General features: G+C 52.1%; 1 protein-coding gene across 1 annotated transcript; it reads left to right on the top strand.

Annotated features, from left to right (window-relative positions):
• Window positions 1–985: 985 nt before the first annotated feature.
• Window positions 986–5,785, top strand: PITX1 (paired like homeodomain 1; the record flags this gene model as incomplete). The annotated part of the gene is made up of 3 exons (XM_080927086.1): window positions 986–1,154; window positions 3,190–3,422; window positions 5,243–5,785. 3 exons carry the CDS (start codon window positions 986–988, stop codon window positions 5,783–5,785), a joined length of 945 nt encoding a protein of 314 aa, XP_080783212.1.
• Between the last annotated feature and the right edge of the window lie 8,833 nt (window positions 5,786–14,618).

The following is a 14,618-nucleotide window of genomic DNA, read 5'->3' on the forward strand; positions in this document are numbered from 1 at the left end:
GCTCGATGGCTGCTGTCACTCAGCCGGCCCAGAGTTCCTAGGAGAAGCGGCTGGGGAAGGAGGGGTGGGCTGCCCTTCGAGGACACCACTGGGAGCTGTGGCAATCGGGAACCCGCCACGTTCTGCCACTGCCCTGGCGCTGGCTCGCTGGCTCGCTGGATCGGGGGCGCTGGCTCAGAGCGATCCTGCTCCGGAGAACCTTCACTCATCTTAGGTTGTTCTCACCAGCGGCCGGGGACTTAGAGGCGGCCCAGACAGGAGTTGACTCTCTCAGCGAAACAAGTCACTTGGGGCCCCAAGGTGGGCACCAGCCGCCCGGGGCTTGCTGGCCAGATGCTTTTCTTTTGTGCGGCCAAGGGGAGAAGTCGGTGTGTCACCGGGGAAGGAGGGAGAGGCGCGGTGAGGCCACGGGAGAGAGGGGGTGAAGCGCGGGAAGGTGGCTGCGGAGGGGGAGGGCGCGGGCGAGGCCGGGAGGGAGGGAGAGAGGGAGGGAGGGAGGACGGCGGAGAGGGCGCGGCGCGGGCGACTCGGGGCTGGATTCCGCCCGCGCCCGCTCCCTCGCTCGCTCACTCACTCGCTCGCGCCCTCCCTCCTTCTCTCCCAGCCCCCTCCCACCGAGGCCCACCCCACCCACCACCCCTGGCGCAGGGACTGCTGGAACCTGGCGGCGCGCACTGTCGTTTTCAGACAGACTCCGCGGGCTCCAACCCGAGCCTTAGAAACCGGCCTCGAATCGGGACTGGGGCCCAGGCCGGCCGGGCCGCTGAGGCCAGAGCGGCGGAAGCGCGTGGCGGAGCCCCGAGCCCCGTGCCCGGTCCCGCAGCCCCGAGAGGTCGATGGAGCGAGGGCAGAGTCGCTGTGGGCGCGGGCAGCCCTGGGGGGCAGCCGCTTAGGCGCCGCTCTCTTGTCCCCAACAGGTCACACCCCAGGCGGCCGGGCGCTTCCAGCCCCGGCTCCTGGAACGCCCGTTGCGGTCTCCACCTCCATGGACGCCTTCAAGGGAGGTATGAGCCTGGAGAGGCTACCGGAGGGGCTACGGCCACCGCCACCACCGCCGCACGACATGGGGCCCAGCTTCCACCTGGCCCGCGCCACCGACCCCCGGGAGCCGCTGGAGAACTCTGCCAGCGAATCGTCCGACACCGATCTGCCAGGTAAGAACTGCTCCCCGCGGCGTGCATCCAGCTAAGGCGCGCACCGGCTGGCTTGGCACGCCGCCGGGTCCCCTTTGCGTCTCGGCAATGAGGAGCTTTCTTTTTCCTCCCGGTCTCGACCTGAAGATGAACGCGGATATTTACACACGCGTTCATACACACACGCAAAGCCACTTCCAAAACGTCCCCACATGCCAAGTCCTTTGGAGCAATAGTGGATAGCACGCAGGAGAAAAGAAAAGTTGCGTTTTTCCTAACTGGTCGCTGAGGAGCCGCTGGGGCTCAGGGAGAGAAGCAGATGCACAGGGAATAGAAGGGACGGCCTAGTGCCCAAAGAGACAGTAGGACAGACACCTTGACAGACGGAGAGGATCCTAAAGGATAGGTGGGGGCACAGAACAGACTAGAAAAAGAGAGGGATCCCCTAAAGCCGAGCTCCGGGGGACAGCAAGAGCCAGCTGGCTAGAAGGCGCGCCCAACCTGACTCCGGGCAGAGCCCGCAGAACCCGGCTGCAGGAGGGATCCCGGCCCACGTGAACGCCCCAGCTCGGAGCCACAAGGGGTCTAGCCAGGGCGGGTTCTCGAATCACTACCTCACAGCTGCCTTTTAAAGGAAAAAAGGAAAAAAAAAAAAAATCCAGTGTCTTGAGCTGGACCCGAGACTGGGAGGCTTCAGCTTCGGCCATGGCTGTTTCCAGGCCTGTCCAGTCTTAGAGCTGCTGCTGTGTGTGCACGCGCGTGGGACCCCGGCTCGGTCCAGCCCTGGGTATCTCCTCTACATTTGTTTAATCTGTATTTGTTTCTGTTTTGCATCTCTAAGTGACTTTACCCGAGCTGGCTGTTTGTTGGTTAGAAAACAGAGCTTTGATTGTACTTTTGTTTTCAAGTTTTAAGTGTGATGTTAAAAAAAAAAAAAAAAAAAACTATAGCTATAGATTGATTTTCAAATCAAATCTAGAGGGATAAATTAACTATTTTAACTGTATGCTTCCTTTGAAACAATTCACTAGAAGTCTTTCTCAGAAAATTAAAAAATATATGTGTGGCACGATACTTGAGATTTTTTTTAAGTCAATTCAAAATGGCGCATTTTTCTGAGATTTTTTTCCCCTCAAAATTCATCTGTAGCAGTTTTATCTTGTGAATTTAAATCGTCTAGCTGTAATGTATTTCTCCGGGTTTGAAAGGTATCAGCGTTTGTGTGAGGGAGTCTAAAATTTATCTGCAATGGTGCATAGATTCTTTTTCCCAGAGAAATATCCATCTGACTGAAGTTTATACACGTTTGGCTGTGTGTTTAGTTTAGGGGTGTGTTCACACGAACGGTTTGGACTTCTTGATTCACATTTGTTCTGGTTCTGTCTGCCTCGCTCTGAGGGTTTGTGCACCTTTCTGTTTTTAGGTAGAGAGCTCTGAGCTTTTCTAGGTTTCCGATTTGTTTTGGAATTCCTTTGCTTTATATTTGAATGTTGTCGACTGTGTGCATCTTGTATAGCTTTAAAGAGGAGAGGCCCGGGTCACTTAGACAGAATATGTCTGTCTAGGGTGTAAACGGTGGATTTTCTAGACCTCAGAATCCAAGGCTGTTCAGGCTGGAAACCCAGCTAAGTTGTGGCTCTGACACAGCCCTGGCAAGAATAACATTTCAGAGTACTACAAGCTCTTACCCCACAGATCTGCTGGCTTCAGCTGGAAAGTTCTGATACTAGCTCACAAAAGCTGAGGTCTCCAGGCAGATTTAGAGCTGCAGGAGTCTCAGCAGGGCCGCAGCCAGCGCGGGCTGCAGGAGCAGGCCCAGCCTAGGCGGGAACCTAGGCCTGGCTGAAGCGCCAGGGCTCTTTTCCGTGGCACGCCGAACCTAGGGGTGCTTACGAAGGATAGGCACCCGGCCTGCCCTTTCCAGTAGGGAACAGTTCCCAGGGCCCCTGGATGGAGGGAGGGTAACCACCGCTCCTGGCAGGCGCTTCGGTGGAGCCGGGACCGGGTGCAATAGTGTTAGCCCGAGGTGACTCGCGCCCATTCCTACCTGCTGCAGACAAGGAGCGCGGCGGGGAAGCAAAGGGGCCCGAGGACGGTGGCGCGGGCAGCGCTGGCTGCGGCAGCGCCGAGGATCCAGCCAAAAAGAAGAAACAGCGGCGGCAACGCACTCACTTCACAAGCCAGCAGTTGCAAGAGCTGGAGGCCACGTTCCAAAGGAACCGCTACCCGGACATGAGCATGAGAGAGGAGATCGCGGTGTGGACCAACCTCACTGAGCCGCGAGTGCGGGTGAGCTTGTGGCGCGCGTGCAGATGGCTACCGGCTAGCGCTCAGTAGCTTAGACTTAACTCTAAACCTCCCTTCTCTTGTTAGGAGACCCCACTTTAGGCCCCAGCCAGCCACCCGCGTCAATCAGGTCCCTGGGCTGCTACTTTCTGAGCCCTTTTACCTGACCCGCAGGAGCTACTGCAGCCCCTGTCGGAAGACCCTGTCCCTGCCCCTCGGGAACTCCGTCAGATACCAGGAGTTACTCAGAGCCAGAGATTGGACAGAGGATTCTCTGCCGCTAAGGACCTCGGGAGCTTTAAGCCTTCAATCCCTGGAAAACGAAAGGGAAAGACAGACAGGTCGTGCAAGCCTGCCCCAGAGGGGCCTGAAAGATGCTTGAGTCGGGGTATCTCATACTCTTTGGAACCATGATCGCATTCCGAATTTACCTCCTCAGAACTGTTTTTGGAATATTTTCCACCTTTCCTGGCCAGTCAGCCAGGTGGACCTTTGCCTAGTGCCCTTTCCCACTGTAGGTCTGGTCTCATGTGGAGCGGAGATGCTGGCAGTGAGCGGCCCTCCTAGTACACTTTTCAGATTTAAGGTCCCAGACCCAAGGCCACACTGTATTCTGGCACCTCCCACAGTTCTCATCAAATGCTACACTTTCCTACAGGCGAAGGAAGGAAATCTTTTCTTCCCTGGGTGGGCAAATATTTAATCAGACACTGGGAGCACTTCTCAAGTCAGACCAAAGTCCCACCTGACACACAGAGCCCCTGCTATCCGCCCAACCTTTAGGCCTCCCCAGTGAGATTGGTCTGACCCAGTGGGACCCTGGATGCAGACCCTTACCCTGTAATTCTGAGCTCACTAATCCTGCTGAGGTTTATGGGAGTGGGGATGATGTGGGGTTGGGTAGATAGAATCGGGGCCTAAGAAAGGCTGGGGTCCAGGGGTCCTGGGTCTGGAGAAAGAGCTAGGAGGTCAGGGGCCAGTGGTGGGAAGATACCTGGAGGTTGGAGAGGACGTGGTCTGAGAGAGAAAAGTGGCCCTTACCAAATTTTTTAGGAGAAAATGGAGGTGGAGATTAGAGAGAAGCTAGTAAACTTATGGAAATCAAATATTTGCAGAGAAACGTATTTGGAATCTATTTAGGCAGCAGGAAAGAAATTAAATATTTAAGGGAAGCAAAGAGGTTTAGCATTTAGAAAAAGAAAGGATCAACTATTTAAGGGAAACAGTGGGAGTCAGATATCTGGAAAGAAGGGATAAACTAAATATTTAGAAAAGAATAAAATGGGAACAAGAAATAAAGAAAAACAGACTGGAGTTTAGATAATCAAGAAGTGAACAAAAATTTACATTTTGGCCAGGAGGAAAATTATTAAATATTATAAATACAGATGAAAAATATTTGAACAACGAAACTCGTCTGAAAAGTCAGAGACAGTCGGTTTCGGTGGGGGAGATACTTTTTGTGTTTGAGGAAGAAGAAAAAGATTGAACTATTAAGAAGAGGGTGCCACATTTGGAAGGAGATGGAAGAGGGAAGACAGGTTGGGGGGGGGCGAGAGAAAACGAATATTTGTTCAAATAAAAGAATCGGGTCAAAAAAAGAAAATAAATTTAACTTGGGGAAGAGATTAAAAAAACGTGGGGGGGGGGAGGAAGGGCTCGTACAATCTGGAGATAGGAAGGGAACCATTGTGGAAAAACTCGGGCGGAGGCTGAAGAGAAGACATGGGATGTTAGAAGAGGAGAGTGCAGAGGCGCAGGTCGGGAGTGAGGGCTCTTCCTGGCCGCCGCGGCCCTGACCTTTCTCCCTCTGGCTTCCCCAGGTCTGGTTCAAGAACCGGCGAGCCAAGTGGCGCAAGCGGGAGCGGAACCAGCAGTTGGACCTGTGCAAGGGCGGCTACGTGCCGCAGTTCAGCGGCCTGGTGCAGCCCTACGAGGACGTGTACGCCGCCGGCTACTCCTACAACAACTGGGCCGCCAAGAGCTTGGCACCGGCGCCGCTGTCCACCAAGAGCTTTACCTTCTTCAACTCCATGAGCCCGCTATCCTCTCAGTCCATGTTCTCGGCCCCCAGCTCCATCTCTTCCATGACCATGCCGTCCAGCATGGGCCCGGGCGCCGTGCCCGGCATGCCCAACTCGGGCCTCAACAACATCAACAACCTCACCGGCTCCTCGCTCAACTCGGCCATGTCGCCGGGCGCCTGCCCCTACGGAACCCCCGCCTCGCCCTACAGCGTCTACCGGGACACGTGCAACTCGAGCCTCGCCAGCCTGCGGCTCAAGTCCAAGCAGCACTCGTCGTTTGGCTACGGCGGTCTGCAGGGTCCGGCGTCGGGCCTCAACGCTTGCCAGTACAACAGCTGACCGCCCCGCGGGGTCCCCCGGGCCGCCGGCCGGCAAGGCGCAGCGGGAGCGCTTGGAGCACGCGGGGCGCTCGCAGCACCTCGGACCTCACCTCCGTGCAGCCCCTTCAGCCCCACCCCGCCTCCAGGTTGGTTTTGTGTTTGCTTTTCTGGACCCAGCTCTGCCCCCAACGAATAAAAAGGAAAGAAAGCAAGCCAACGGAAGGGGTTGGGGGAAGAAAGCAAAAGAAAAGACGTCGGGGGTGGGGGGGGATGCTGGGGGTGGGGGTGAATTGCAATGTCCCCGGCGGTGGCGCAGGTGGTGCGTTCGAACCCTCGCCCCCAGCTATCCACTACACCAAGGGGACGTGGGGAGGTGGGGGAGCCAGCGCCAATGTGGCTCGGAGAAGTCGCCATTTGTCCCAGCCGAAGCGCCTCGACCTGTGAACTGAATGTAGAGATCCTGGAGGCCCTGGGATCTTTCACTCATTCAAGAACCGAGGCACCCTCTCCTAGCCCGGCCCGGCTGAGTGCACGCAGCGCGGATCACTGTTGGAGCTTGCGCCTGGCTGGGGATGACAGCGTCGCCGGGTATCCGGCGTTTGCGCTGGATTAGCCTAAGGCCCCTGGGATGCCAGAAAGAGCCCAGCAGCCCTGAGCTCTGGAGCCCCCACACTTCAGGCCACTGAGCCGCAGCTGGCCGTGGCCAGTCGGCAGCAGGGGAAGGGCTCAACTCTGAGTTCCCCAGCCCCAGGCTTAGCCGCCAGCCCGGCCCTCTGCTCCACTCTGGGTCCAGGAGGTGGCCCAGTGATCAGCCTCCTCCTCACTGCCCACCCGTGCAAGAGTCGAGCCAGGAGAGCGTGGGGCCACAGCCCCAGGGCCCCCGCCCACTTTGCACACCCGCTCTCTGGCCCGCGCCCCGTTTACAGCGTCCCTATGTATGTCGGACTGACTGTATAGAATTATAAATCTGTCTATATCGACTTGTCCATGTATGTCTATTAAAACCATAGTCAGAGCGTGCTAAGCACCACTGAGCCCTGGCTGCTTCATTCAACTGAAGAGGGAGGCCAATGCACTGAGAACTGAACCTCCCTGACCCTGGGAGTTGTGGGGGGAAGACCCGTGGCAAGGGTTTCCCAACAGCCTCTTAGCAGTGACAGGCGATCTGGTGGAGATGCCTCTTCTCCCTAGGCACCCAACTCCTCGCAAGCTGCTCCTGCCTGATGCTCAGATTCCCAGGGTGTTGTGAGAACACTTGCTCGCCCAGATCAGAGGGATGCACTCTCCGAACACCATTTAGGATTTAGAGCTGGAGCTATCTGTTCTCCCAGGGCCTAATCCCGCCATCCCCCTTGGAGGCCAGCTCTGGGCACCGGATGTTCCTTAGTCTAGCTGGACTCGCCTCTGCCTTGTTCTCCTAACGCTCCAATTACTTCCTAGTTTCCACCTAGGGGCAAGCGACTCCGAGAGAAAGTGTCCGCCCAGGGCTCACTTCTCACTTCTCCTCCATCTCAACTTATGGAGGCTGCTGGCCGCCTCTGCCTCCCACCCCCCTGGCTTTTGGAAACTACTGAACAAAACCAGCCTGTAAACTGCCTGTAAAATTCTGCTTCCCTTAAGTAAGTCACTTCTAATGGCAAAACAAAATGTTTGCAGCTGCTGCGGGGGAGGAAGGAGGGGCTCCGGCTCGGCTTCAGTATCACCTTGTGGTGGAGATTGGCACTACCCTGGAGCTGGACTCAGGCAAGCCCTGGCTGGGATGGGCATAGCCACAGGCTTAGTCATGAAGGAAGAGCAATCTCAAACCAGGTCATCACCAACCTGGCTCTGGTTTGCAGATGGAACCCAGGCTCTGGGAGTCTCTAACCAGGCCAGGGTCACTCTAAGCAAGTAGGCCTTGGGATTTCAAAGCCAGGCATCTTTCCACCTTCAGTTGAACCATGGAGAGGCCCTCTTTGGAAGACAGGTCAGCCTGAAGCTATGGAACTTGCAGTATAGGCTTCTGCTATAGTCAAGGATAGATACATAAGCTGAGAAAGAGTGAAGGGGAGGAAATTTGAGGGAGGGGGGCTGCGCCTGGCCACCCCTCCCCCAGCAGCAACTGTCCCCAGCTCCCTCTCTCTGGAAACATAAACAAAATCACATCTGGATTCACAAAGGGCCTCCTGCCCCCCCCCCCCCCAGCCCCACACATCTGCCATGGCCTGTGGGTTCTGGTCTCACTTGAGGCCAGGAGGCAAGGGAGGCTTAGGAGGTGGGGCTGTGAGAAAGGGGGAAGCAGAGAGAAACCTGAAAGCCAAGCACAGGTGAGAGGAAGCCATGCCGGGTGGAGAACTGGTGTGCCTGTAGGACCAAGGCCAGACAGCAGCAGATGCTGAAGGGTAGAAGTCCTATAATGACCCCTTCATCCATCCGGAGCCCTGGCCACAGAGCTGACTCAGGTGCAAGGCCCACGGGGATGGGGAGGCACAGCTATTCTGACACAAAGTATGCTGTCCTTCCTTTCTGCAGTAAACTCCTGGGGACTGGGGAAGACTGAAAGTCATAGTCTTTGAAAAAAAAGATGGCTTGTTCTGCCTGAGGAACATGTGGAGGGGACATTCAACATTGACCCTGCTCTTGTTCTTGGTGCTACAAAGTGGACAGTGGAGAAGCCCTGGCCCCGCTCCCTCAAACAAGTAAACACACGCACAGGCTAATTACAACGTGTGTTCCAAAACAGGCCGATGTTCTTAACAGGAAATGCTGTGAGCCCTGCCTTTAGCAGGGTGGCCAGGCAAGGAGGCAGGATGGAGGTGACCCTACTGCTACCTTTAGTAGAAAGGACAAATATTGAGCCTGCATAGGTCCTGTGCTATATACACATCTGATCCTTGAATCCTTTCGGTTGCACAAAGAGCCCTAAGAGGGGTCCTTATTATACCTCCTTTCCCAGTGAGTCCCGGAAAGCTTAGAAAGATTGCCTCACATGGTACTTGCGGGAGTCAACTCAAAGCCAGTGCCCACTTTCTACCCCGTACACTGGGCTGTCCCTTGCCATCCACTGAAGGGCAACATGGGGTAACAGAGAACTACCCCTTTTCAAGCAACAGTTGAGTGGCTTTGTGCTTCCCTGGTCCTCACAGAGGGAACACCAAAAAGAAGCACAGGAAAGGAGTGGAGGCCAGTGAAGCATTGTGCAGGAGTACAGACCCTGAGGACACCTACTCTTGCTGCCTGAGCTCATCTCCATCCCAGATGAGATAAGCCAAGTCACCACGGGGGGCGGGGGGGCAGGGTTGATGACCTTAGCCCTCCACATCTGGAGGCTTTGTTATCTAGCCACGGGGAACTTGTACTTTTGTCTTTGAAAGTAAGAGTTTGGGTTCTAGCCCCATGTCTGAGGTGTCTTGGGCAAGACATTAACATCTTTAAGCAGAAAAGGAACATTCATTACCCCCCCTGCTCCCCCTCTCTTTACAGAATTCTATGAGGTAATACACATTAGGCTTCAATGGTGGTGCTGGTGTATACAATGCACTCAATAAATAAGCATTATTGATATGAATAGTTAGTAGTTATTAGAGATATCAGGGATATCAGTGAAATGCCCAGAAGCAGAATGCCTGGCACCCCTATTTTCACTTGGCATGAAAGAGGGCTTTTCTGCCAGAGTTCCTTCCTGTTTGGGGTATGGGGTCTTTGTTTGTTTTTGGACGGATGCTGCTTTATTTTTTAGAAAGGGTCCCACGTAGCCCAGGTTGGCCTTAAACATACCATGCTGAGGATGATTTTGAACTTCTTCTGATCCCTTTGCCTCTGGAGTATTGGAATTACAAGTCTGTGCCACCATGCCTGGTTTATGAAGTGCCAGGGACCAAACCCAGAGCTTCATGAATTCTAGGCAAGCATTGTATCAACTGAGCCACATTCCCAGCCTGTGTTAGTTTCTTTATAGAGTCCCCCAGGGCCACAGGATGTCCTGTGAGTCATGACTGATAATCTTGCTGATCACAATCCCTCCCCCATTTACCCCAGAAGCCCTCCTAGACGTAGACCCTAGCAATCCAACCTAGATGAGAGGGGGTTCTCACAATCTTCCACAGACCCTGTCCTAGTTTTGAGACACCCAGACAAACCAGATCCAATCCCTGCCGTCCACTAGCCTGCCAGAGAAACATGAATACTTTCTGCTGCTATATGAACTCACTAATGCTGGGGCCTCACTGAACACCAGGACCTGGGTTCACTTTATAAGAACCACAGCACCTGTCTGTCTTATTTTTCACAGGAAGAGTCAGGCAGGAATCAGTAACTTCCCCAAGATAAGCCAACAAGGATGGAATAGAGTCAGACTTGAACTTATGGTCCCTTATACTCAGCAGGGGGCTCTAGAACAAACAGAAAGGGCCCTGAGCCCTGGGATTTGTTCTCCCAAGCCCAGGGCTACAAGAGTGCTGCAGATAATATAGATTTGCAATGGTAACCGAAGAAAAAACAAAGGACTCTGGGATACCAGCCTTGAAAACCAAGCATTCCCATCCCATTGGAGTTTCTTTACACTCTCTATTCCAGAAAAGCTCTTCCATGCCCCATCCCCCTTCAGAGCTGTCCCTGGTCCCCATCACCTACCATCTTCCCAATTCTGTGCAATCTTGCAAGATCTAAATTTTTGTCTAACTGGCAACCATTAATAGGTTTCCAGCTGCAGAGTGGCTGCAAAGTCCCCTGGAGACCCTCAGGCCTCTGGAGTGACTACAGTTCTGCAGGCTGGGGTAGAGGACAAGATGCTCTTCAGACTCAGGCATGGCTCTGTGCTTTCCTCCACCAGTGTGCACTTAACATTATCTTTTTCCGCCCTGCCCCATGTGTGTGTCTGTGTGTGTGTCTATGTGTCTCTGTGTGTGTGTCTCTGTGTGTGTGTCTGTGTGTGTGTGTCTGTGTGTGTGTGTCTGTGTGTGTGTGTCTGTGTATCTGTGTGTGTGTCTGTGTGTGTGTCTGTGTGTGTCTGTGTGTGTCTGTGTGTGTGTCTGTGTGTGTGTCTATGTGTGCCTATGTGTGTCTGTGTGTGTGTGTGTCTGTGTGTGTGTGTCTGTGTGTCTGTGTGTGTCTGTGTGTGTGTGTGTCTGTGTGTGTGTCTGTGTGTGTCTGTGTGTGTGTCTGTATGTGTGTGTCTGTATGTGTGTGTCTGTGTGTGTGTGTCTGTGTGTGTGTGTGTGTGTGTGTGTGTATGTGTGTGTGTGTATGTGTGTGTGTGATACAGGAAGGTTCAGAAACCCATCTTTCTGGAAGCACACATTACAGTAGGACTCAGATATCCAACTGGCCGACTACCACTAACTCCTGCAGACTGGCACTGGCAACTGGGCAAGCCCCTGAAGTCCCCAAAAACAACATGGGGGCCTGAGTCACCCAGGCACAAAGGCATGGTGGAGAAGTGTCCCTCATAATAAGGACTCAGTCAATAATGTGGTATTAAAAAAATTAAGGTGTTGTCTTTCCTTTCCTTCACACTTGGCAACATGTCTCAACATTTCTTCCTTCTCTTGCTCTCTCCCTGCCTCTCTATTGCCTTCTTCCCTCTCCCTCCAGCCATTCACCACACATGCACACACACATGCACACACTCTCCAACACAGGCAGCCTAGAAAATCATATCTGAAGAATAAAAAAGAAACTCATGAGAGGGACTTCCGAACATCCCACCTGAGCCTTCTCGGAGAATATGGCTGGCACCATGGTGGACAAGCTGCTGAGCTCCCTTTCTGCCTGCAGCCACCTCAAGGCCTCCTCCTAGGTCTCTGTTCTTCAGGTCGCTGTCCTTTGGATGGTGCCCCTTCCCTCTGCTAGCTCTGGGCTTGCACTGCTGGGTCCTGGGGCTGCTGTTCAATGCCCCTGGCCCCGGGAGCTGGGCAGGGAGCCGTGCCCGCTTTGAAGGGGTTGTGTAAATTATTTTGTACATGTTTGAGTGTGGGTTTACAACCCCTTCCCTGCCCTCAGTTCACTATACAAATTGTATAAATATTTCTATTGAATTTGGGACTGCCATTTTCTTAGCTTTATATATATTAAATATATGTACAGCTCTTTAAAAAAGAAAAAGAAAAACATAGGCTAGAGGTTTCAATTTCTCTACAGAAATATGACACAAATGGCCAATAAAAGGAAAGAAAAGGTATCAAAATCACCTGAGACATGTACCTTAAAACCACCCTAAGATAACACCTCACATACACAAGAATGACTAGAACCAGAACCAGAACACATCAAGGGTCATGAGTCCAGGAAGAAGCTGGGATTCATGAGCACTGCTGTGGAGACTATGAAACCATGTACTGCAGGGAATGGGGGTGTATAAAAGCTCCCTCAAAAAATTAAAACCTCAGGGCTGGAGAGATGGCTGAGTCAGAAAATGGGAAGGGGGTATCTGAATTCAATCTCCAGAACCCAAGGGGAAAGCATGCCATGGTAGTAAATTTGTGTAATCCATGGCAGAGATGCAAAGACAGGCAGAACCCTCATGTTCCGTAGCCAGCCAGCCTAGTCTACCTGTGAGCACCAGGTCAATGAAAGATCCTGTCTCAAAAAAACAACAGACACGTCCTAAAGAACACCTGGGGTTGACCTCTGACCTCCACCTATGACATACATATGCACCAGCACACATACATGTACACAGACACACACACGTAAACAGAATTAACATGATCCAACCACTCTCCTTCTGGGTATGAACTTCCAAGGTTTGAAATCAGGGAGTCAAAGAACTGTCTGTTCAGTCACAGCAGTAGTGAAAACATGTTCATAATAGCCAAAGAAGGAAGGAGGAAACAGCCTATGCCCATTAACAGTGAATGGCTAAACAAAACACTGTAGCATACAATAGAAGATTATCCAGCCTCTAAAAAGAAGGGAATTCTAACGCATGGTAAGTAAAATTATCCAGATATGAGAGAATAAAAATGACTTCACTTATTCGAGATACCCAGAATAAACAAATTCATCCAGCAGTGCCTTCCAGAGCCTAGAGAGAGGGGGTGTTTACAATGTCGCAAGTGCAGCCTTTCAGATGGGCGGTTTGGGAGACAGGTAATGTAATCCTTGACTACCCAGCAATGTGAGTGTACTTACTGCCAGAACCCACTAAAAAGATCTAAATGGTCAACTTGATATGTCATTAAAATTTCCCAAGGGGATAAAAAAAAAGCATATCTGTGTTTATATCCCTGCCTTTCCCAGAGAGGTATCCAGATTCTTGGACCAGGGCAAAGTCCATTTCCATAGCCAGCCCTCTGCTGGTCACCATGATGGGGTCCCAGCAATAGGCTGTTCCACATGTGGTCCTCACCCTAATTCTCCATCTGGTGCTGTGGCAGTGGAAACCCGAAGCATTTCCTGGAGTGTCTGATCCATCTATGAGCAAGGAAAAGATGGAGGCATAGAATGCACCTCCTTGTCAAGCAAGTACACAAGGAGAAGAAACTAAGTAAGGCAGCACACCGTAACCCACAAGCATGGAACTGCTTTACTGCCAGAGGAGTTTCAGGAAAGTACCCAGAGGAGTTTCAGGAAAGTGCTAATACCTGCCACTTTTGGAAGTTGAGAAATAGGGTTTTTTTCTTTTTCTTATTTATCCTTTCTAAGTTTTTTTTTTTCTTTTTTTTTCCACATGCAATACTTTTAAAACAATGAAATAAATCAACAAATATTACTTTTAAAATGGAAAACCTATAATCCGCAGGGTAAAGCTAAAGGACCTCTACCCAGTCCATGCCTTCAGCCACAGGCACCTATCCAGACTGTACCAAGTTGCTAGGCATGGTGGCTCACACATTGAATCCCAGCACTCAGGAGGCAAAGGCAGGTGGATCTCCGAGTTCAAGGCCAGCCTGGTCTATGTAGAGTTCCAGGCCAGCCAAGGCTACATGATAAGACTTTAACACACAACATAATAAAATGAAATGTGCTCTGAGTACTTTGGGATTCTGTCTCATTTTGGGCAGAGCAGGGAGGTGTGATGGTTGTTGCGTAAACAAACACCAATACACACCGGGAAGAGTGTTGAGAATCACATGGAATGACCTAGATGCTGAGACGGAGTTAATCTCCCTCTTCTTTTGTTCCTTAGAGTCAACTCTATCCTCCCAACTCAGCCACCTAGGTAGCCCTACCTGACTATGCCCATGGACACACACACACACAGACATGAGCATGCACACACACACACATGCACACACAAATGCACTTGCACACACACAGACATGAGCATGCACATGCACGCACACACATGCAAATACACATGCATACACACAGACACAAACATGCTTGCATACACACACATGCATACACACATACACACAGACATGAGCATGCACACACGCACGCACACATGCATACTCGTGTCGGTCAGCAGAATCATGGAAGCTTTATGAAAGAGGTCCAAATTACCAAGGTTTTACAACACTACTAAAAATAGTCACTCTTCCTTAGCTTATTAAGTCTGCCATTCCTAATTTTTCTGCCCAAGTAAACTGAATTGAAATATTCCAGAAATACATTTTTTTTACTGAATCAAGAAACCTTGTTCCCCTCCTCTCCCATCATGCCCTGCTCCCTGGCTTCCCCATCGCCCCCTTCTCCTCTCCACCACTCCAGGTCTCCTCTGCTCCCTGTCCCTACACCCTTTTACATCTCAGACACAGGGAGGAAGTCACAGTCACTTGAACTTGGCATCCATGCAAAATGGGCCAATTTTTTTAAGTGTTGGTAATTTTCAGGACAAATTATAGGGAGTTGGACTGGAACAACTCTGAAAAGTGGGGTTTTATGAGTGGAAAATGGGCGTGTGCTGTACTTCCCTCGGTGCCGGGGAC

This window comes from Micromys minutus, assembly GCF_963924665.1.
Source record: "Micromys minutus genome assembly, chromosome: 1".
NCBI classification, from domain to species: domain Eukaryota; kingdom Metazoa; phylum Chordata; class Mammalia; order Rodentia; family Muridae; genus Micromys; species Micromys minutus.